Raw genomic sequence first — 24,672 nt, 5'->3', positions numbered from 1 at the left:
TTTGTCATCTGTTTGCATATTTTTGCATTCTTTTAATATACATCTCTAGTTTCTTTCATATACCCCTGGCATTGCTGTGTATGTTTTTTGGGTTGAATAGTAAATTAACAATATTTATAACAAGCATAATAATAATAATCATTATTATTAATGCGTATGCATAGTGGGAATTCAATAGCACGACATGCATGCATTTATATATCAGAGAAAGATTTAAAAAAAATTGTGTTGCTTTTTTTTTTTTTGTGTTGGTTTTAGATGAACAGCTTTTACCCCAAACAACCTGTGCGACTTACGCTGCATTCACGTGCGGTCGGAATTGTTTTCCAGATTAGTTCCTGTGCTAAGCAGAACTAAAGAATGTCTTCATTGGGAAGGGAAAAAATCGTTTTGTCTCACTCGTGATCATTCTGCTTCTATAATTTGCAAACAAAACGATAGGTCTGTTAGTAGTTCATAAGAATGGTTTCCTTTATTACACAGACCCTGGCAGCAATATTCCACATTATGTACACACACAATGCATATTTTAGGAATATGTCCAGTACTGTACAGCTTGGTGTTTTCCCAACGTGCTGTTTATCTATAGTGAGGTAATGTTAGTTATATGAAATCGCAAAAATTATTTATTAATTTGCTGGGAAACAATACAATGCGGAGGAGCTCGTGAAGGGAGCACGAAAAAAAAAAAACCCACTCCGGCTGAGTGAGGTGGATGACGTCACTCGAAAGCGCTGCCGTTGGAGCGAGGTTGGATTGGGTGTAATAGCAGCAGGAGCAGAGGGGAAAAAAAGGGGGGATCAGGGGGCAAATAAGCGGTGTGATTTTTCCTTTTTTAATGGTTGCCACCTTAACGCGTAAACCGATTGTGTTTTGTAGGTGGTGGACATTGTAGTGGGAAAGGATGAGAAGGGAAAGCGGATCCCTAAATATCTGATTCATTTCAACGGCTGGAACCGGAGGTAACACACACACACACAGCTGACTTAGCCGTTAGCATGCTAGCAATCAGGGGGGAATTGAGCTAATAAAAGCCAAGACACACTACTCGATTTTAGGGTACTAGCAGGAAAGAAATGTCCTCCTGCTTTGTCACGCCGGGACCAGACGTGCTGACTGACCCTATAATTCTGTCTCCATTCCTCAGCTGGGATCGCTGGGCTGCAGAGGATCATGTTCTCCGAGATTCCGAGGACAACCGCAAGCTGCAGCGTAAACTGGCTCGGAAGGCTTTGGCTCGCATGTAGGTCCGGATTTAATCCCGGTGTCTTTATTAATAATTTCTTTACTTTTTCACCAAGTGATTGTGGCTAAAATGTTCATTCATTTTGTATTGACGCAGGCATGCTGTTTATATTGTACACACGTTAGTGCCACTGTATAATAAAGAAAAAAAAAATGGCGCTCACAACCTTAAGGCTGTTCTTATTTGTTAAACCAGGATCACGTGACCGCACAGGGGCGTGGCCTATTCGTTTAATTGTGTGCTCCGGCGCACAATGTCTTTCGTGTGTTTGTGTTCTCAAACCTATTATTGAATATTTGATATACATTTGTAGCATTTATTGGACATGTTTATCAAAAGCGACTTAGGGGCCTTGCTCAGGGGCCCGACAGTGGTGAGAATGTACTGAGCTACCACTCCCACCCCCAAAAACAAAAGACCAAAACATTGTTTTTATTGTAAATTGAAGCACACAATACAAAATAAAAAGGACTAACGTGTTCTTCGTAGTGTTTCTCTTCACTGAAATGAAACGTAAAAACGTTTACCTTTAGTTATATGTTTTTGTACAGGAGGAGAAAAGGATGGAGGAAGCGGCGTTGTCGTTTGCCAGGCGTTAACTCCGTGCTAAAAAGTTTACCCGAAGAAGAAAAGGACGAGAGCGATGACCGTAAGTTTTGCTGATCTATAACAGTGTAGACGCTTTTATTTGCACTGGTTTCGCTTATTGGCTTGTTCAGATTTTGTGTTATTCGGGTCATTCGCTTCAAAAGCAAAAATCTTTTTGGTTATTTATTGGTTTGAGTTTTCACTTGAGGGTCAACATGATTGATTTATTTTATTTTTTCCTTTGAACAGCTTTGATTTCATCATCTGAAGACGGTGACGAGGACAATTCCGACCCGGAGACTTTAAAAAGCGAGAGCGAGTCGTCTGAGGATTTAGATGAAATGGTACATGTTTATTTCATTATTTCCACCTGACAATGTTACATTATATCCAAAATCAAATAGAGTGGGTATAAATCGTCTACATGCCCATGTTAATGTTAGGTTTTTGTGAAACTAAGATGAAACTTAAGATAAATCACATAAATTCACATATGGAGAGTGAAAACCATTTTACTAAAGCAAGAAACCCAGTTAAGGCAACTCCGAACCTTTACATCAGTGGTCCCCAAATCTTGGGCCGCGGACCGGCACCGGTCTGTGGGTCAATTGGTACCGGGCTGCACAGAAAGAATACATAACTTACATTACATTATTTCCGTTTTATTTATTATCTGAACTGCAATGCATTGATGACTAAGATACATTACCTTATATACCCGCTGTCATATTCGATACATATATTTTTAACACAATTTCACTATAACATCCTGTAAAAACTTAATTTTTACCACAACTTTTTCGAAATCAGCAAAACGTTCCTGCAAAATAAATAAATAAATAAATAAAGCAAGTCAGCCATATTGGAAAAAACCTGACTGAAGCCTGTTATTGACTGCAGTGCATAGAAAGATCCATTAGGGGCAGAAGACAAGTCTCAGATTCTATACACAGGTTTTTGAGGAAAGTGATCGATTTGGCATTAGAGGGTTAAAAGCTACACCGTTTCTGTGAATCAAAGGAGTCTAAGAGATTAAGTTAATTTACTTACTCAAGTTCGGTTTGATGAGCTTGTCTGTTCTTTTGGTTGCAGAAAGAAGAGCAGGAGGTGCACACGAAAAGGGAGAGCGAGGAGAAGAGCATCGCGATCAACATCGACATCCCTGATGTGCTGAAGAAGAAGCTGGAGGATGACTGCTACTACATCAACAAGAGGAAAAAGGTATTAGTCAGCATGCCAGGTTATACGCTGTTACGTCAAGACACAGTGCAGAAATGCAGCACACCATTAATGCAATTGTGAAGTGTGATTGTAGCGATTTAAGAAGACCTGAGGTGTAGCCATTGATCCAATCCGTCCCAAATGTGTTAAATAGGATTGAGAGCTTTATAGCAGGCCATTTAACGTCTTCCACTCCAGCTCATGTACACCATATCTTCATGAGCTGGAGCTTTCTGAACAGGTTTTGGGTCTCCTAGTTCAAGTGAAGGAAAACGTGTGAATGAGAGGGATCACAGTGGAGGGGTGCGGTTGCAGGGAGAAGAGGTGGAGAAGGTGGAGGAGTTCAGGTACCTCGGGTCAACAGTGCAAAGTAATGGAGAGTGTGTTAGAGAAGTGAAGTAAAGATTGCAGGCAGGGTGGAGTGGGTGGAGAAGAGTGATATCAGTGTTGCATGGTTTAGAGACAGTGGCATTGAGTAAAAGACAGGAGGTGGAGCTGGAGGTAGCAGAGCTGAAGATGTTGAGGTTTTTGTTGGGAGTGATGAGGATGGACAGGATTAGAAACGAGTTTATCAGAGGGACGGCGCATGTAGGATGTTTTGAAGACAAGGTGAGGGAGGCGAGATTGAGATGGTTTGGACATGTGCAGAGGAGGGATATGGGGTATATCTGTAGGAGAATGCTGAGGATGGAGCCACCAGGAAGGAGGAAAAGAAGAAGACCAAGGAGGAGGTTTATGGATGTGGTGCGGGAAGACATGCAGGTAGTTGGTTTGAAAGAGGCAGATTTAGAGGACAGAGTAGTATGGAGATGGATGATTCGCTGTGGCGACCCCTAATGGGAGAAGCTGAAAGAAGAAGAAGAAGTAGTAGAAGGAGTGAAGGAAAAATGTTCTCCTATGGCATCCAAAGACATCTTTTATACAGTTGTTTGACTACAATTTTGCGGAAACAGTTGAGTGTCCCAATACTTTTCCCCCCATAAAGTGTAACAATTAATGACTCAGTAAAGTGCAAATAAGTATTATATTAATGTATAATATAGTAAAGAATAACACCGCTAATATTTATTGAGTAGGTGGAGGCTGGCCAGCAGTGGTGGACAGAATCTTTAATGTTTGGGGAGACTTTTATTTTAACTTCACATTATTTCATAAATATCTCACTTTTTACTCAACTAACATTTTGCGAAATCCTAAAAGTCGTTTCTTTTGATTTATGAGTGGATAAAAATTGTTGATTGGAGCACATTTAATTTTCTCTGTGTAAAGATGTTTGTATCTACAGAGGTGGTGACAGATAAAAAAAAAATCCCGGAATTGCGAGAAATATAGTCAGAAGTGCGAGAAAAATTAGGCAAACACTTTTTTTTGAGTCGGAAACGGGCTTCTGTAGTGTTTTCCTGTCCAGAGCTCTACAGTTTTTAGCGGGTGGTGCGTCAGTAATAATGTTCCATCGGGAAACGCAGTGCTTCATGTGTAGTTAAATGGACTAAACAAAGCAAATAATTGCCTTGCTGCATTTTAGTATTCGAATTTCTAGAGTTCCTCGAGGTGACGTTTCAGCCCTACTCCAGACTCTAATTGGCCACAGCACCTGGGATTTATTTGCGCAATATTTGTTGAAGTAGTTGAAAAGAAGGGTTATCGTCGGCTTTTTTTTTCGGACAGAAAAGCGTTTAATTTCACTGTTACCATGGTATCACAAAAAAGTGAGTTCAGATGTTACAACTACTGAACGTGAGCATATCCTCAGAGGGATCGAGATGCATCCTGAGACACCAGCTGATTGTTTTTTTGTTACATTTTAAAACTGGAATCTTCTCCTGCTTGTGTGTAGCTGGTGAAGCTGCCATGTCAGATGAACATAGTGAACATCCTCGAGTCGTACGTCAAACACTTCACCATAAACGCCGCTTTTTCTGCCAACGAACGCTTTCGCCATCCTCAGAGCTCCACGCAGTCCACCATGAGCCCGCACTATGTGCCACCTGAGAAAAAGTAAGTACACTTGATCTTCCTCATGGAGTAAATACTGCAGTACAAATGATATGGATTGTATATTAGGGGTTTTTGTAGAGTGATCAAAAAACATTACACAACAAAGACATGACAGCATGTGACACACACACACAGAAAAACTAAAATGTGTCAGCAAAGTAAGAAACATTACAATACATTTTTAAAAGTCAGCAATGGTTCCCTGTTCTAGGTATGTTATATTGCCATGTTCACAGATGTTGCCGTTGACTTCTTGGGTTGATAATGTTTTCCGTTGCGTTTCCCCTCCCCACAGCGAGGAGCTCTGTAAAGAAATGGTGGACGGCCTGAGGATCACTTTCGACTTCACCTTACCCATGATCCTTCTGTATCCCAACGAGCAAGCCCAGTTCAAGAAGGTCAGCTCGTCCAAGTTCTTCCAGCCTATCGGAGATACTGCAGGATGCTCTACCAGGTGAGGTGGAAATCTGAAGGAGTTTTGTGTGCATGCGTCATGGCGGTGATGAGAAGAAGTCCAGCCTGTGACTTTCTGCTCAGTTGAGTTGGTTTAGTACACAATTCAGTGTGAAGAGTTAAACTGACTAATGCAGAATTATGTAGGTAAGCGTCAGTTCGCTTTTCTACTTGTTTCTTCTCGAGTTTACACGTGTTTATTTTTCTCATACTCACGCCGAGACACACCCCCACTCACGGTAACACACACCTTTAGTTGACGCCAAAGCAAAAAACGCGCACACTCGCGGATTGCCGTGCCTTCACCTGGCAACCTCCGCTTTCCCACACACTTTATACTCGCTGTCAGCTGTGCCCGGTATCTATCTATCTATCTCTCTCTCTCTCTCTCTCTCTCTCTCTCGCTCTCTCCGGTGTCTGTTACATCCTCTGTTAACAGGGCCGTTTCTAATCTTTTAGAACCAAGCGCACGATTCCTATCGTCACCCCCCGTGTCTCCACCCTTCCACCACAATGCTTCACTCTGACAGCATTCAAATCATTAGCAATCTTCCATTAAAATAAAAAGCTGAAACCACGTTCCCTGTTTGTTTGGGCAAAGTGTGTGTGTGTGTTATTTATATTTATACCCACACACACACACACACACACACACACACGTCTGCAGCTTTTCAAGAACTTTCTAGAAACGAATAGTTTAAAAGCCTGTTCTATGCTGGAGTTTCTTTAAACACTCGTTTGTCTTTAGTGAGTTTAGCAAACAAGAACAGATTTGAATTCTATCCTATTTGTTTTAACTGTTGTGTTTTAGGTCTCTCGGTGAGCGCTCTCCAAGTCCAAGCCTGAACCCGTCAACTCCTCAGTCCACAGACGGCCACTCCGCTCACAACGAGACCTCCGCCTCGCCCGTTATCACTGCAACAACACCGAAACGCCGCCGCTGCACTAATCCCGATTCAGACAGCACGCACTCTCTGAGACGCTCCACACGCAACACTTCCGGGGGGGAGAAGAGTGCCGAGGGGGGAGGAGGCAGCAGCAACACCTCACCTCAACCCAAACGCAGACTCGCCGAAGTCCCGACTCCACTGCCCAAGTTCTTCCTCAATCTGGAGAAGAGTGAGTGAACCTTCATCTTTACACCTTAAACCAGCTCCTTGCACATACACTTGTTTTAGGATCTGGAAAAGTAACACGTTTGTACTGCCTGATATTGTGTAGTTCTCTTTGTGCCACTTCAACTACTGGGTTGTGTTAAGGCCTGGAGTTCTGAAGGTGTGCTGGGGTTCCTTGTCACCAAGACTTTAAGTCCTAGAAGCTGTGTTGTACATTGGCACAGATTCATTATCGGATTGAGGTTTGGGGAATTTGGAGGCCATGTCAACGCCTTGAACTTTGTCATGTTCCTTAATCCAATCCTGAACACTTTTTGCTGAATGAGGCCACTGGGAGTTCAGTAGCCATGGAGTGCAACTTGGTCTTCTTCTGAGCGGGTTACATGATTAAATCCACTAGAGGGCGCTGTTCAGCCTTAAAATGATTGTGACAAAAAAATTTTTTTGGTAATCTCTTGTTTTTTTTTTTTGTTTTGTTTTCTTAAAAACAAAACAGGAACGCCAGTTCACAGTGGTTCGTCCTCGCCTCTGCCCCTCACACCGAGTAAAGACGGCAGCGGTGTGTTCTCAGGGCTCGAGAGTCGGCGGAACAACGAACTGAACGAGGTGCGTTTTTAAAACTGACTGGTAGTAAACAGGTTTTTTTCTTTTTCAAGACACGTGCCTTTGCCTGACAACGTAATTTTACTTTGAGAGTGTTTGTTTGCTTTGTGCATTCCACCTTTTTAATGGACTTTTTTATATTCAATATTCGAGCACGAAAAATAGTGACTTATTTGTTTATTTTTTCTATTTGTTTAATCGTATAAAGTGCATTGCTCAAAAGCTGACAGTACCAAATATGATCAATTTTTACAGTATTTTGAATCCTAACCTGGAAGTCAAAGAGAAATTAATTGTCAGTTTTATTTTATTTTTCTTATAATGAAATTGTAACATTGGAGTCATTTGATAAATAATATGATGGAATCTGAAGCAACATTCAGAGATCTCAGCCAGTCTAATAGAACATAAAGCAGTGGAAGGGAAAGGGCTGTTTTTAATGATTGATTGAAGATTTTGTGAATGGAATAACATTGGAAGAATAGGACGTGTCTCAGATTCCCATTTACAGTCACTCTGTTGTTGCTAAAGCTTGTAGTAATCCATATGAACAACTCGGAGCGAAGTCAGAATGTTGGATGAAGCCACTAATGGATTATGCGCTGAAGGTTGCTCAGGTTGATCGAGTCCCAAACAACTAAATAGCTCAGTCCAAAAATATGCTGATGCTTTTGGGCTACTTGGATAAAGCTCATTTTATTTTATCCCATTTATGTTTTAATTGCAAAATACATTGAAGAAATTTCATCAAAAGTGCTTTCAATAGACTCCAAGGTATAGAGTCTTTTCAGCAGGAAGGAGCAAGAGCCAAGCAGATGCAATTAAGGAGGTTTTGCACTTGAGGGACAGGGAAAGAATATGCTGTGCACACTCTGTTTTTGCTGCCATTATGTTTTCACATTAGATTATAGATCTACCATCGAATGTTTGCACTAGTGGTAAAGGATTTCAAGAAAATGCAGCCAAGTGTCCACTAGATGGCGCTGGTCGTCATGTTTTTGAAATCGCTCGGCTGTAAGAAACCACTTTGAAAACGTGATTGGTGTATACTTCTGCACATTAGGTGTGGGCATGAAATAAAGAGAACATGGAGTAGAGTTTTACAGCTGAAACCAGACCCCTGCCGTGTGATTGCTTTTACGTGCCAATGTATCACGCAGGCTGTGGAAATTCTGTAGAAAACATCTGCACAATGTTCAGCACATTTATGTTTACAGAGGATAAAAGCTGTGTTTACATCCAGTCCAGATGCCTCGCATTTATTAAAGAGAGGTTAAGGTTCCTTCTTAAACATGGCCAAGAATCTCTCATTGATCCTGTGATGTCACGGTTATTCACTATTTGCATCCTCAAATAACCTTTATTAACCTGATATTGAGTATTTTTCTACTTGCTCTTGCTCAAAAAATGCTGAGTCACAGTGTTTAGAAAAACTCATTGTAAGCTGAAGCACGTTTATGTGCATGCAGTACAAGTAAAGTGTGAAACAGAGAATCAGCAACTAAGAATCAGAAGCTTGTAGCCAGAAAAGGGTACCATAAAAATGAGATGCTCTATAGGCATCAAGTGTGAGGTTAAGCACATGTTCATGCCCCTGGAAATGGAAAATCATTCATACTAGAGGTCGACTGACCGTGTATTTTACCGATAAGCTAGATTTAATTGTACTTGCTGATAACGTTTTTAATCAACCAAGGGTTTTTAAAATGGATACTGGATGAAAAAAAAAAAAAGTAAAACACGCCATGTAAAATAGAACTGGGCTTTATTACAAATGTAAACAATATTGAATCAATTAAATAATTAATCGATTATAAATGTACTATATCGCTCTCCGTGCAACGTGCAGTCTCTCGTGTAAAAAAAAAAGACGTCATGTCAGTGATTCGCCTCTAGAGGCCGCTCTCGTAATGACAGCGAACCGTAACCTGGAAAAACTATACTCGTGGATAATTGCCCATACGTTTGCCGATAGTTCTAGCAATTGACTATCTGTGCCGAATAACCTGCAAAAAAGATTACGTACATTTAAATCTAGTAAACCCCACTCTGGATAGTCCATTTAAATAGACCATGTTTGAGTGCTCCAGGGTCGACATGTCAATAACGATCATGGCTTGTGGGAACAAAAAAAAAATCATGTTATAGATTGTATATTGTAAAAGGTTTAAAAACTAATGGTGGGGTTGAATAATGAGTGCTAAGAGTGTGCAAGAAAAAGTGCTATTATTTGCCATGTGTTTTATGTGTATGGAAAAAAACATGGTTAATTTAGGTGTTAATGGAGCAAGATATGGTGTGTAGATTGATATAGAGATTGATGGATAGATTCAGACACATTAATTTTTTTTTTTTTTCAACTTCTTGCATGGCAGCCGTATATGCAAAATTGCGTTGATTATTCTACATTAAATCTACACTCTGAAATTAACCAGCACTTTGCTATTGATTCTCATATTGTTTGCGATGAAACTTTCCCTGGATCGTCCTTGAGATGTTTCTATACTTAGATTTGGAGAACAACTCAATTCTCGTTAATAGATATGAGGTCAAAGGCAGAGTGCAGAGCTTGGAGACAGGGTTGTTTCAAAGCACAACTCTTTGAAAAGGTTCTCAAGAACAGCCTTCATAATTCTTGAATAGGAGAAATTTTAACAACCAGGACTCGTCCTAAAAGAGAAGCTTGGTGACCAAGAATCTGATAGTCACACTGTTTGTGCGTCAGCGATCACGTGTAGAGAAACTTGCTAAAGATCAACCATCAGTGCAACATTTCACTGAGCAAGGCTTTGATGTGCAGTGGTAAAAGTGCAAGATACATAAAAACCTGCATGAAATTAAGTAACAAAAAAAAGGAGAAATTAATTTTTTTGTATTTAACAATGTATTAATGTCTGTTTATAGTCACATTTACAGTGCCCTCCACAATTATTGGCACCCCTGTTTAAGATGTGGTCGTGGACTTCTAAAAATTCTCCTTTTTTAAAACAACATAGAACCCAAATGCAAAAAAAGAGAAAAATCCAACCTTTTATTTAAGTACATTACTTTGGTGGTAAAAAAATCACACATTTAGAAAAAAAAAAAACTTGAAATCATGTGTGCCACAATTATTGGCACCCCTGATGTTAATACTTTGTACAACCTCCTTTTGCCAACAAGACAGCACTTAATCTCCTCCTATAACATTTCACAAGATTGGAGAACACAGAGAGAGGGATTTTTGACCATTCTTCTTTGCACAATCTTTCTAGATCATCCAGTGTCCTGGGTCCTCTCTTATGCACTCTTCTCTTTAGCTCGCCCCACAGGTTTTCGATTGGGTTGAGGTCTGGGGACTGAGATGGCCATGGGAGGACCTTGAGTTTGTGACTGCTGAACCACTTTTGTGTAGATTTTGCCACATGTTTTGGATCATTATCCTGCTGAAAGACCCAATGACGACCCATCTTCAGCTTTCTGGCAGAGGCCATCAGGTTTTTATTTAAAATATCCTGGTACTTCAAAGCGTTCATAATGCCATGCACCCTAACAAGGTTCCCAGGGCCTTTGGAAGAGAAACAGGCCCACAGCATCACAGATCCTCCACCATACTTCACGGTGGGCATGAGGTGCTTTTCGGCATACTCATCTTTTGTTTTACGCCAGACCCACTTAGAGTGTTTGTTGCCAAAAAGCTCAATCTTAGTCTCATCTGACCAAAGCACACGATCCCAGTTGAAGTCCCAGTACCGCTTAGCAAACTCCAGGCGTTTACGTTTGTGAGTGTTAGTGAGAAAAGGCTTTTTCCTTGCATGCCTCCCAAACAGCTTGTTGGCATGTAGAGAGCGTCTGATGGTTGTTTTGGAGACTCTGTGACCCCAAGATGCCACTCTTTGATGCAATTCTGTGACGGTGAGCTTGGGAAATTTTTTTACTTCTCTTACCATCCTCCTCACTGTGCGTTGTGGCAAGATAAACTTGGGACCTCTTCCAGCCTTGTTTGTCACTGTTCCAGTTGTTTTAAACTTCTTAATGATTCCTCTGACTGTAGATACCGGCAAGTTAAGGCGAGTGGCTATTTTCTTGTAGCCATTGCCTGACTTATGAAGGTCGACACACATCTGCCTTACTTGAATGGTGTGTTCTCTTGTCTTTGCCACGTTGACAAATGGGTAAGAGAATTAGGCCTCTGTGTCACGTCATATTTATACCCCAGGGAAACAGGAAATCATGAATTACTAATGAAAAGTCCCTAGATACCCTGACCAACCTTAGCAACTACAGAAAAATATATTTAAAAAAAAAAACAATTAAATTTTTCAGAGGAATTGTTAGGGGTGCCAATAATTGTGGCACACATGATTTCAAGTTTTTTTTTTTCTTCTAAATGTGTGATTTTTTTTTTTTTTTTTTTTTTTTTTTTTCCCACCAAAGTAATGTACTTAAATAAAAGGTTGGATTTTTCTCTTTTTTTGCATTTGGGTTCTATGTTGTTTTAAAAAAAAAAAGGAGAATTTTTAGAAGTCCACGACCACATCTTAAACAGGGGTGCCAATAATTGTGGAGGGCACTGTAATTGTGAAGCAAGTTAGAATTTACGTGATTAAAAATTCTCGAGAAACCATAAACCTTACCATCCTAAAATTACTTTCCTGTCTGAAAACATACAGAGCATCCGGAAAGTATTCACAGGGCTTCACTTTTTCCCCGTTTTATCTTACAGCTTTATTCAAAAATGGATTAAATTGATTAATTTATTGAAATTCTACAAACAATACCCTATAATGACAATGTAAAAGAAGCTTGTTTAAAATCTTTGCAAATTAAAAAAAAAACAAACAAAAACACATGTACATAAGTATTCACAGCCTTTGCTCAATACTTTGTTGAAGCTCCTTTGGCACCAATTACAGCCTCAAGTCTTTTTGAGTTTGATGCTATAAGCTTGGCTCATCTATTTTTGGGCAGTTTCTTCCATTCTTCTGAGGAGAACTCTCAAGCCCCATCAGGTTGGATGGGAAGCGTGTCCGTGCACAGCCATTTTCAGATCTCTCCAGAGATGTTCAATCGTGTTGAAGTCTGGGCTCTGGCTGGGTCACTCACGGACATTCACAGAGTCGTCCCGTAGCCACTCCTTTATTATCTTGGCTGTGTGCTTGGGGTCGTTGTCCTGTTGGAAAATGAACCGTCACCCCAGTCTGAGGTCCAGAGCGCTGGTTTTCATTAAGGACGTCTCTGTACTTTGCTCCATTCATCTAACTCCCAATCTTAAATAGTCTCCCAGTTCCTGCTGCTGAAAAACATCCCCACAGCATGATGCTGCCACCATCATGCTTCACTGTGGGATGGTATTGGCCAGGTGATTACACTAACCCTAGATCTTTGTTTAATCAGACCAGAGATTTTTGTTTCTTATGATCTACGAGTCCTCCAGGCGTCTGGCCACTCTACCATACAGGCCTGATTGGTGCATTGCTGCAGAGATGGTTGTTCTTCTCAAAGGTTCTCCTCTCTCCACAGAGTAATGCTGTTTCAGAGTGACTATCGGGTTCTTGGTCACCTCCCTGACCAAGGCCCTTCTCTCCCAATCGCTCAGTTTGGCCAGACGTCCTGCTTTAGGAAGAGTCCTAGTGGTTCCAAATGTCTTCTATTATATTGGGACCTTCAGTGCTGCAGAAATGTATGTTGTTTTTGTACCCTTAATACAATCCTATCTCAGGGGTCTACAGACACATCTTTGGACTTCATGGCTTGGTTTGTGCTCTGACATGCACTTTTAATTGTGGGACCTCATATAGACCGGTGTGTGCCTTCAAATCATTTCCCATCGACTGAATTTACTACAGCCAGACTCCAAACAATTTGTAGAAACATCTCAAGGATGATCAGTGGAAACAGGATGCAACTGAGCTCAATTTTGAGTGTCATGGCAAAAGCTGTAAATATTTTTGTACATTTTTATTTTTTAATACATTTTCAACTTCTTTGACGTTGGCATTATGCAGAATTTGTTTGTAGCCATTTGAGGAAAATAATGAATGGAATAAGACTGTAACGTAACAAAATCCGGAAAGAAAAACGAAGCGCTGTGAATATTTTCTGGATGCAATGCAAGGAAACAGATTGAATAGTGTTTAAAGGAACTTCTGATTATTACAGATACTGGAGATTCTTTTTATATACTGTAACCGTTTGCTCGCCTCATCAAACCAGCAGTTACTTATTCAGCATCTTTTCTTAGCAGTGAGAAACGTGTCCCAGCATACTGATTTTCTCATTGCTCGTGTATTTTGTCCAGATTATAATTACGATTGTTGAATTTAGAGCAGGTGCCAAAAATTTTGTTCACCCTCAGAACATGTGATCAGAGTAAATTCATACGTCCTGACGAGCACCCAGTGTGCGTTTCTACAACAAGACGCTCAGAGATTTCTGGTTCGTTATCCGAGAGACTGAATGTCATCCTGTTCCCACTGCAGGTGCTGAGTTGGCGTTTGACTCCTGATAACTACCCCCTGAGCGATCAGCCTCCACCTCCGTCCTACCTCTACGGCTCGCAGCATCTCCTCCGCCTGTTCGGTGAGTATTAGAACGCTTGCGTATTCGGTGCACGAACGCTAATTCTAGTTGGATCGCTCTTCCTGTTGTACTCCGATGAAACGAACCAAAAAGCAATGGGAAATAAATGAATTGTAGATATATAAGGAACTTGTCCTTGCTGTCCGTTATTTAAGTCATACTGCAGATGGGGGATCTGGGAGAACATCGTTAGCATTAGACAGTCGATTTTTATGCATTGGCATAAAAGTTAATCTGGAAAAATGCTCTTTTGGCGTTGTATATATAATTCTTAGTAGAATTCGCTATTCTTTTATTATTTAGCATGTGACCAATTTAATGGGTGGGTAGTTTTCTCCTCGCTCAACTGTTTCTCAAGCTCGTACTCGGCACCGCTGCCGCTACGCGAATGACGCATCACAACACTACGGAGACCGAGACGTGTGCTGAGAATCACATAGAATACAGATTAACATGGCAGAGGTAGAGCTGCGTCATCCTGGAGCTAGAATTTTTTATTTTTATTTATTTTTTTTTTTGTACAAAGCCCTGTTTGTGAATATGAATTTATTAGGTAAATTTACATTTGCAGGATTTAGCAGACGCCCTTATCCAGAGCGACGTACAAAAGCGCTTTGAGTCTCTACTAATGAATAAATCTACACGGGTACGCAAGATTACAAGCTTAATATAAATATAGCTTTTGAATTCTACAAAGCAAACTTGGAAAGTGCTTATTTGTGATTTGCTTTCTATCTAAACCAAAGAAGTAAAAGCAAACTATCTGTACCATTTATTAAATTGCATAGCATCATACTTTTTATCTTTGCTTCATATTGCATTAAATTGCATTGTGTTAAATCAAATCGATCGCACGTCATCGTAACCGGTGTGAATCTTATCTCATCACATCGGTTGGCGCTTTAAATGCATCTTTTAGCGTATCGTATCGTAGGCTATGAACCGAGACGCGAATCGCGTCTGACTCTGTCATGAAGTCGCACATCCCTAGTTATCGTTCTCTGCGTTACGGAAAACATACCTGCGCGTTGAATCGGCACCAACTCGTCCATCAGCTTCCGTTCACTTTGCTTAATGTACTTCACCTATCAGTAAGATAAGAGTCAGAGCCCTCGTAAGTAGAACACCAGGGATCTGCAGCATGCATTAGAAGTTCTAAATTGCTCAAGCTTGCGTGTCCGGTGTTCCAATATACTCCTGAAGCGCACTCGGATTTCATAGTCTAGACAATAACAAGACGAACGTCTTCATGGAAGAATTAAGCTTAAATACTGTATACTTTTATTAAGTGTAGTTCGTATCATCTAATGTAAATTTCTCATGTTTTTTTTTTTAATTTCTTGTTTATTTACTTTTTTTTTTTTTGTAAACATTTCCTCTGCAGTGAAGCTTCCAGAGATTCTTGGGAAGATGCATATGCCCGAGAAGAATCTGAGGGCCCTGGTCAAGCACTTGGCGCTTTTCCTCAGGTACCACTCGCTCCAGAGGTGTACATTTGAACGGGGTTTTAAAACACAATACGTGTAAAGTCTTTTGACAGTGGTCATCTGATGCACTGCACTTCTTGATTTTAAAGATTTAATTTGAGCAATATTTGGAATTTATGACTTTTTATTTAACATCAAATTTCATTCCAATTATTGCCACCACTTCTAACTAGTCTTATTTTTGGGTAAAGGATTTTTGCAAAAAAAAAAAATTTCAGAAGTAAGTTTGCAAAATTACAGGAATTTTCAAGACTGGAAAATTTCAAAGGGGAATAAACTGGGAATTTACATAATTGCAGGTTTGCCCATAGCAGGGACCTTTTAATGTAGTTGGGAGAAAAAATCTTCCTCCATATCATAACACATCATTTCTTGAATCCTGCACACAAAACAATGTAAAAAAATGTTGAGTATTCACAAAAATTTCATAAATATTATACAAATTTATTTAAAGCGGCATTGTGGTGTTTGTATGCTGCTGTGCAACAAAATAAACAATAAAAATTTTTAATAATAAATTAAACATTAATTAAATAATTCAAAAATGTATTTTTTTTATCTGTATTTGTTCGCATGCATGTCAGCTTATGATCAAACATACATTATGAGAAACAATATAATTATTTATGAATTACTTTTAAAAAATTTTATTAATTCGCATAAATTCCTGGTCAGTTTCCTGGTAAGTACTTGGAATATTTCCCAAATTCCCCAGATGAAGTTCCCATTGAAAGTTGCCAGAAATTTACTGGAAATGTTCCACCCCTTTTATCTTCCCTCGACTTGTATAACCAGTGATAATCCAAAAATTCCATATCCAGTAAGAGTTTCTAGCAAGAAAAACCATGACCTGATTGCAGCGTTAAGCGGCGTTAAGCTTTGCTAGATATGATAATCCTTTTTTTTTTCTCTCTCCATCTTGCATTAAATCCTCTTCAGTCGGATCTGTTTTGTTGCTAGGATCTGATAAGACACTTTGCAGCAAGATAGTAGGCTACACAATGAACTTCTTGTAGACTCGCCGTTAGTCATTCATTTTTACTGATTGGATCCGATATCTTGTGACGTATGGAAAGCTTCCATTAGCAAGACCGAATCGGGCGAAAGAATTTCAACTCGCAATGAGAAATGAAATGCTATTGTGACTAAGTGTAGGATATCGCATGTCCTAATGCAAGCATTTTCCCAAAATATTATCTCTGTCGTTGTATATTATGTGAAGCGATGCCGCAATTTTGACAGATGCATTTTATACACACGCGGCGCCCCCCAGAATTGTATTTCAATCTCGGAGACCCCTAATTTGTTTTCCATCAAATATTTAGTATATCTATATAGTACAGTTCTGGAGCTAGCTTTTTGTTAATTTCACACTAGCCTAGTGCTACAAGTGTAACCATGGCAACTGTGAGCAAGTTAAAGATGGAAAATGGTTTCAGCGACCCTGCAAAAACGATTCGGGGTAAACCCCGCACGGATTTGAGTCTCAAGATGGTGCAGAAACATTGCAAGCACCGACGGGAAACAACAGAAGTGTCAATTTGACAATCCTGCGTCTCCTGCAGCGTTTCAGTGCGATCATCGATCTGCTGAGACGTTCGGAAAACGAGTAGCTTGAAGCTTTTGGATGAAGTGGTCAATACAGGGTGGAAAGCTGCACAAACAGGACATTTTGATCGTGTTTATCCGATCATAATTAGCGTCACTCGGAAAGTCTTGTTACACTTGAATTTAACGTGACACGCTTTTGACTTGTTTTATTGGAGAGTTTTTTTTAACCCGCAGAAGACGGAGAGCTCTTTAAATAAAGCACAGCGAGTATTCGTGGAATGTTAGTGTTGTGTGGGATTTAGAAGATCGATCAGTTGCACATGACTTTAATAAGGTTTATATGTACATTCTCAGGTAATTACTGTATTCTCCGGACTATAAGACGACGCTTTGAACCCCGCGGCTTAAACAATAAAGCGGCTAATTTATGGATTTTTTCCCCGTTTCACAAGATTCAAGCCAAAAAACTGATCCCCATAACATTAGACCAATGAAATTGGTGAACAGGTTCAAGTGAACCAATGAAACTCTTTATATTAAATAAGACGCGCTCCCACTGAATCGGGCTGCACCACATCATAAATATGGATGATGTTCCTCTGACGTTTGACCTGCCGCTCACTCAGACTGTCTACAGGAAATGTGAATCATTCGTCACGCTGAAAACAACCGGGCATGAAAAACGCCCTTCACCTGTGTTCTGAGCTGCACGGCATCGGGAGAAAAGCTTCACGGATGGTGATTTTTAAACGCACGACAATGCCAAAAGAAAAACTCTCGAGAGAAATTGTTGTGAAAGGAAGGAGGAAGACAGTGAACAATGACTTTCTTGGTAGGCTACTGTTTAGATACAAACCGTGTAACAGGCACTGTCTTTCTTTAAAGCCTGTGTAAAGTTCATTAGTTTCAGTGTAGGCGGCTTATTTATGTTCAAAATAAAAATCTTTGTCAAATTCAGTGGGTGCGGCTTATATATGGGTGCGCTTAATAGTTCGGAAATTACGGTAAGCGTTTTTTTTGGCTATTAAACGCTCCACCACAGTGCTGGACAGCAGCCACAACGTTTTAATGAGTGTAAATTGTGTGCATATGATACATAATGTAACTTAATGCATATACAATGCATTTAAAAGTTTTTACTCTTTTCAACTTTGGAATGTTGCAGTCTGATATTACAGTCGTTCATTAAATACCCCACAAAAGTGAAAACAGAATTCCTAAAATGTTTGCAACTGACCCAGTTCTCTTGGAAAAATATAGTGTATGTATATATGTCATATATTTAGAATATATTTAGTTATTTTTGGGTTATTTGTCTTAAATTTGTAACATTAAATGATCATATGATGCTTAATTTTAATCTATTCTCATTTCCCTTTTAACATTTCAGCTGATTAAGTATATCTTTTTAAAGGATTCACTCCAGTAGCAGTGAGCTGTTGCTGATATGACCATATAAACACAATAGAGTGGGTGTGCATGTTTCGGTGCGTGTTTTTAGCTGTCTGATTTGCGTCGCCTCCGTTTTATCGATTTGGAAGTAGTAAAGGAATGCTATTTTCTTTTTAAGGTGAAACGATCAGGTGGTAAAGTGTAAGGTGTTATGCAAAGCCAGCGCTCATTTCCTGTCTGAGGAACTCTGTGTGTGTGTGTGTGTGTGTGTGTGTGTGTGTGTGTGTGTGTGTGTGTGTAAATGCGTTAGAATCCATATTAAATGTTGGAGAGATATCAGTGGGCATTACACAAGCCTCTGAACTAATCTCTAAATCTGGTGCAGGGATCTTTAGCTGGCCTCAAAGCCACAGGATTTATGATTCTGTGCTCTAATTAAAAGCGCTGCAGCTTCACCTCCCGCCAGCACTCAGCGCTGTGGAGCTCCGTGTGAGAGTTTCATTCAACGAGCGCTAGATGAGAAATAAGAAAGTGTGTTTGCGCTGTAGTGGAAATGGAAGCACTGATTTCCTGTTTATATAGTAATATTGCTTTTTCCAAATCATCCATTCCTGTTCTAATGCATTCGTGTTGTTTTGTGATGGGAACCCATGAATTAGATCTTTGTCTTAAATGGTGCCATATCAGTAGGAAGCCGTGCATGATGGGATGCGGTTAAATAGATCTCAGCAAGGGTGATTTTGAAGTTAATCCCATCTGTTATGAGTGAGGCTGTGTGTGTGTGTGTGTGTGTGTGTGTGTGTGTGTGTGTGTGTGTGTGTGTGTGTGTGTGTGTGTGTGTGTGTGTGAGAGAAGAGAAAATCATGTGTCCCAATACATTTTATTCATATATTGTTTATTTGAATATATACACTATATGAATAAAATGTATTGGGACACATGATTTTTTCCAGCCATATGTGGGTCTTCCCCAAACTGTTACCACAAAGTTGGAGGCACACCTTTTCATATGATGTCTTCAGGATGTCTATTGAATTAGGAGACACAAAACTTGTTGTAGCATGACAATGCTCTTGTGCACAAAGCCAGCTCCATGAAGATATGCTTTAAATGGGTTGGGAGATCTCGAGCTCTGATCTTAATCTCATTGATCACCTTGGGGATGAATGTGAACGCTGACCGCACCCCAGGCCTCCTCACCTACACCTGCATCAGTAACTGACTTTAAAACCCTAGTGTGTGAATGAACACAATTCTCCATAAACACACTCCAAAATCTACATCTTCACAGAAAATCTTCTCACCAAGCACTCTCTACATCTTCTTAAAATCTTCCACTATTTCTCCACATGCTGGAACAGGTTTGAGTTGCCAAGTTCAAGTTATGGGAAAATAAAAAGACCTCCAATTCACCGTTTGCCTTCAAGAATCGTAAAAAGTCAGGCGTCTCAGTACTTTTGTATACAGTGTAAAATCTTTGCTTTTCATCTCTCACAAATGTTATCGGCATTATTTACAGACTAATTAATTAATACCCGATAAAAACTACACGGTATGAAGGAGACTTGAAAGCTTTCTTCCCTTCACACACCCCCACAAGGTTGTGTAATAGAGGATTTTACAGGCCGTGCATGTCTGCAGCTTTGACAGGTTGTTCAAGCTCTATGGCGGGTTTCTGCTTCTCGTACTCGGTCTGGTTAATTAAGCTCTGAAGTGTCTCCTGCTCTCTTATTGAAAAGAGCACAAAGAGACATGCTGCAGTGTCTGTCAGATAATTGATAATTATCATAATGTGAGCTGCTGCGATCTTTTTTTTTTTTTCTTCATCCAATCTTCTAAAAGAGAGGATCCGTTACAACAGCTGGTGTCCGTGACCAAGCCCTTGTGAAATAGGGGCTGGAAAGGTGCATCAAGATATTGAATATTTGAGGGTGAATGGTTCTTAGATGTTGGACTAAAAATCCTTATGAGATTACTGTAGATGGTTCTACATAGGAGCCATAAAGATAGTTGTGGATGTTCATCCTTTGGGTTGCATTTGCTAAGAACAGTCTCGAGCACCAAGAAGTTGATTGAGACACCCCTCGCCGATGCGAAGAGTCAAAGGAGAATGAGCGGTGTGAGCAGACAGTCTATAGTAAGTCAAATAATCACTCTTTAAAGCCGTTTAGGCAGAAAAAAAAAGCACCTCAGCTTGAATTGGCTACAAATAGCATAAGAAACACCATTATGTTCTGCTAGCCAAGAGCAAGTAAAGCTATTATTGGAACAGACTCTCTCAAACTTAGGGGTGTAATAAGATATCGATACACGTGAGTATCGCGATATTTTGTGTGGCGATACCATGTTGATTCTCAAAAATGCAATGGCTGTTGTTTTGTTTTGATTTTATATCCTGACCACTAGATAGATAGCAGATCATATTATCTCTGAACTCTAACAGTGGCAGGAAGTACCAGCCGTAAAAATTATTAGGGGTATTACATGCTTAAAGTATCGCAAAATATCGCATCGTACGTGATTCATATCGTATCGCCAGATTCTCGCCAATACCACAGCGACTGGAGAGATGGAGACGGATTTTCTTTGATTGTTAGGTCTAACATTTTTAATTAAGTCTCTTCCCATGATGGCCTCAGACTCTTGTTCTTGGTTGACAGCAATAAAACCTGATGTAGTCTTTTGCTGTTGTGTCTGATAAACCTCAAGTTTGAATGGGTTGTACATGCTGAGGAGCTTTTCTGCACACCATGGTTTTAAAGCAGGACTATTTGACATTCTATACTTAAGTAATGTCCTTCCTTGCAGCACAAATCAGTCTGGCCATGTTTTCTGTTTTGTTTTGCACCATTCTGTGTAAATTCTTGAAACGGTTGTGTATTAAATTCCCAAATCAGTAATGAAATAGAGAAATTTTTATTTTATTTTCCTGTGAACATTAACTGAGGCACTTGATCCGTATCTGCATGATGTTTTGCATTCGTACTTGCTGCCACATGATTGGCTGATCAATTCCATGTATTCCAAATAAATTGAGAGAACAGTAATCCCTCACTGGGAATCCGCGAAGCGGCAACTTAATATGTAGACATTACAGTATATATCTTAAGGCTTTATAAACGTCCCGACACGCTAATAAACATTTCCTCTGTTCTTATACTCACTCAATATTCTTAACCCTACGTAATTTTGAATGGATACTCACCAGTGAAGATACAACTTGAATGATGTTGATGATGAATCAAGTGTGCAGTACTGATGATGAAGATGAAGAGCATTACAGCTCTTCTGAAAGCTGAATTTTTTTTACGGTAGAAAACACTTATTTTACCGAAAAATCCGCAAAACAAAATTAGATATGTTCCATGTAAAATCCCACGTTACGGTGAGGCCACGAAAGCTGAACCGCGATGTGGCGAGGGATTGCTGTATATACGAGTAGCGCACCTTGTGTGTGGATCTGTTTGGAACACACTGTATTCGTTCTGCTGTTATCGTTTATTTGAACAATCGAGCATTCTAATGATTAATCAGCTAATCGAGTAATCAAATAAGAAGTACTTTTACTTTATTGAACAGCAATACTAAATAAGAGAGAAAATAAGACAGGTCTCATAAAAAGTCATTTGTTTTTTTTGTTTTTTTCCCGCAAATTCACTTTTTTTTGCTGAAATTGCATACAAGATTAAACCCATTTAGTGCATTTAATAGCCAAAATACAAATACCATTGCGTTGAAATTGGTGGTTTAGAGAAATTTATGGGAAAGTATTTGTTGAATGAAACTCAAATATTCTCACTCGTATTTATTGATCAAATAAATTTGCCTCAATTAATATTTCTAATCGCATTCCTCAAGGAACCGTTACAGCTCTACACTGTGTTCATATGTGTTTGGTTACATTTCCTGATAAACATTTTGCAGTGTTTATTTTGGCACGTCTGTTTTTTATTTTATTATTTCTTCTCCCAGAACAGACAACAGATCAGTACTGAACAATTTCTCTAGTACACAATGCAGAGGTGCTGCAACACAAACCAGTTTTGGCAGCAGAGCAAAACAGTTAATGTTCTTCACATCCTGTTTAAAGGTCCATATCAATCGCTCAAATCAGATTATTTCCCAGCAACGTTTGGTATGTTGAGTGAATTTGAGAGACTCGCGAGAGACTTCACAATAAAGCTCTTGGTTTATTGTGTGGAAACTGAGCGCGATTCCGAATGTCTGCTCAGCGCACAGGCGTTATGCGTATGATCAATTGGTCCAGAAATGTTACATCGTATTAAAACATAATTTGGTGGCGAAAACGGAAGAAAATGGCAGTCAAATTATTGAGAGAGACCAAACAAAAGGCTTAGAATATGACAATAAGCTTACAGCCAGATGTGACACTTTATTATTTTTTTTGTTTTTTATTTGTACTTCGTCTTGTAAATACATAACATAAATCATGTGTTGTGTTTAAGGTTTTTACCGTAATTTCTGGACTATAAAGCGCACCCATATACAAGCTGCACCCACCGAATTTGACAAAGATTTTTATTTTGAACATAAATAAGCCGCACCTGTCTATAAGCCTCTACATTGAAACTAATGAACTTTACACAGGCTTTAACGAAAGACAGTGTCTGTTACACGGTGTAACGGGTGAAATATGTTGCACTTCCTTTAGGAGCATAGCGGTATTTTGGGAATAGCCTGCCGCCGCATTTTTCCGCTATTACTGCATGTGTGCAAGACCGAGGAATATGTCCTTATTATTTTCTGATGCTCATTTCTAAGTTTCTTTGACTAACCCATAACGCTGTTGCCAAGAAAAATAAAAAAAGCACAAGTTTTGGAAACCTGTCTGTGCTTATATGATTTCTGTTGCAACTGGAGTTAGCGAGCTCTCCCTTCACCCTGACTCAACGCGTTACAACGGCTTGTATCTAAACAGTAGCCTAACAAGAAAGTCATTGTTCACTGTCTTCCTCCTTCCTTTCACAACTATTTCTCTCTGGAGTTTATCTTTTGGCATCGTCGTGCGTTTAAAAAAAAATAACTTTTTTTCTCCCGATGCCGTGCAGCTCAGAACACAGGTGAGGTGCGTTTTTTTCGTTTCCGTTCAGAAATTTCATTGGTCTAATGTTATGGGGTTCAGTTTTTTGGCTTGAAGTTTGTGAAACCGGGAAAAACCCAGGAAAAATGAATAAATTAGCCGCTTCATTGTTTAAGCCATGCGGTTCAAAACGTGGGGAAAAAGTAGCGGCTTATTGTCCGAAAAATACGGTAATTATTTATTTATCATTGTAGGTTTTATTTTTCTAATTTCTTGACTTCAAATCACTGTGCATTGTCGTTATTGTCATTTTAAGAAATTGTTAAATAATAATTTTTTTCTTCTTCTCCTCTGGAAGGTTTTTGGCCGAGTTTCATGAAGACTTCTTTCCAGAGTCTGCGTACGTCTCCGCCACCGAAGCGCATTACTGTATGAAGCAGCCCAGGCCCGGCTGCTGAGAGCGAATCACTGTCATTTCCATTCTTTCACTCTTGTGACTCGAGTCTGGAGCCTGCTGTGTCCAGTTGCTTCTCTCTAAGGGATCATCGTATGTCTCTTTTGACTTTTTTTTTTTTATTGTTCTTTTGGACATGGAGACTGCAGAAAGGCTGCCTTGATCCCGCGTTTCCGCTTGCTTCTGTGGATAGATGGAAATCGCAACCACAAAATGCTTTTCGACTTTCCTTTTCCTCTGCAGTGCAGCTGCTGTTCAAGCTTCTAGCATTTCTTTCTTTTGTTTGCAACTAAAAGCAGCAAGAACGACTTGATCTGGACTCGTGTGAGCTTCAGAATCGCTCAATTTGTGGCTTTGTTTCTTTCACAAGGTTGAGATTGTTTAGTAATTAACAGAGGCAAGGTTTTTTTGTTTGTTTTTTAATAACCCTTCTGCATTTCTAAGCGAATGATTTCCCAAAGTCATAGTTTTTGGCACGTGAACAATATGAACAGTGCGTTTGCTCACTCTGGGACATTTTACATTATATTTTGAAGGAATATAATCTTGCACAAAGACTGAACCAGGCACATATACTTCATGTATCCAACACTTAAACACCCAAACACAAAATCTATTCTTTAGTCTGCATTCTTTCAGAAGTCCTTCTCTTATGTAAATGAAGCCTCTCTGAGTAAGAGCGCTGATCGAAGAGCAGGTCTTTTAACGTTCTCTGAGCATGTCTGGAAAAGCAAATACTGATCCTTTTATAGATGTCATGATATGGTCTTGTGGGTTTATTATTCTCAAAGAGCAATTCCACATCCTAGTTGCGTTCCTGTTCGTTCATATAAATCAATGACTTGAAGCATTTTTTTTTTTTTTTGTATATTTTGCAGTTTGTCTTATGTACATATTTTTTTTCCTGCCCTCTGTTGTGCGTTTGTGGTCTCCTTGTTTAATAAACCACTGCAGAAAAAAGA

The 24,672-nt window shown here is 39.6% G+C and overlaps 1 protein-coding gene across 1 annotated transcript in view; it reads left to right on the top strand.

The window, feature by feature from the left end:
• LOC124378184 (male-specific lethal 3 homolog) overlaps positions 1-24,672 on the top strand; it is a 26,279-nt gene extending 1,607 nt beyond the window's left edge. The window contains exons 2-13 of the mRNA XM_046837728.1: positions 880-962; positions 1,148-1,243; positions 1,798-1,895; positions 2,084-2,178; positions 2,927-3,055; positions 4,893-5,053; positions 5,349-5,507; positions 6,318-6,625; positions 7,118-7,227; positions 13,686-13,785; positions 15,170-15,254; positions 23,615-24,672. Coding sequence (XP_046693684.1) covers positions 880-962; positions 1,148-1,243; positions 1,798-1,895; positions 2,084-2,178; positions 2,927-3,055; positions 4,893-5,053; positions 5,349-5,507; positions 6,318-6,625; positions 7,118-7,227; positions 13,686-13,785; positions 15,170-15,254; positions 23,615-23,714 — 1,524 coding nt within the window. The 3' untranslated portion in view covers positions 23,715-24,672. The remainder of the gene's footprint in view (positions 1-879; positions 963-1,147; positions 1,244-1,797; positions 1,896-2,083; positions 2,179-2,926; positions 3,056-4,892; positions 5,054-5,348; positions 5,508-6,317; positions 6,626-7,117; positions 7,228-13,685; positions 13,786-15,169; positions 15,255-23,614) is intronic.

The sequence above is a fragment of the Silurus meridionalis genome, chromosome 24 (genome assembly GCF_014805685.1).
Source record: "Silurus meridionalis isolate SWU-2019-XX chromosome 24, ASM1480568v1, whole genome shotgun sequence".
NCBI classification, from domain to species: Eukaryota; Metazoa; Chordata; class Actinopteri; order Siluriformes; family Siluridae; genus Silurus; species Silurus meridionalis.
This window is presented reverse-complemented; position numbering and strand designations above follow the sequence as displayed.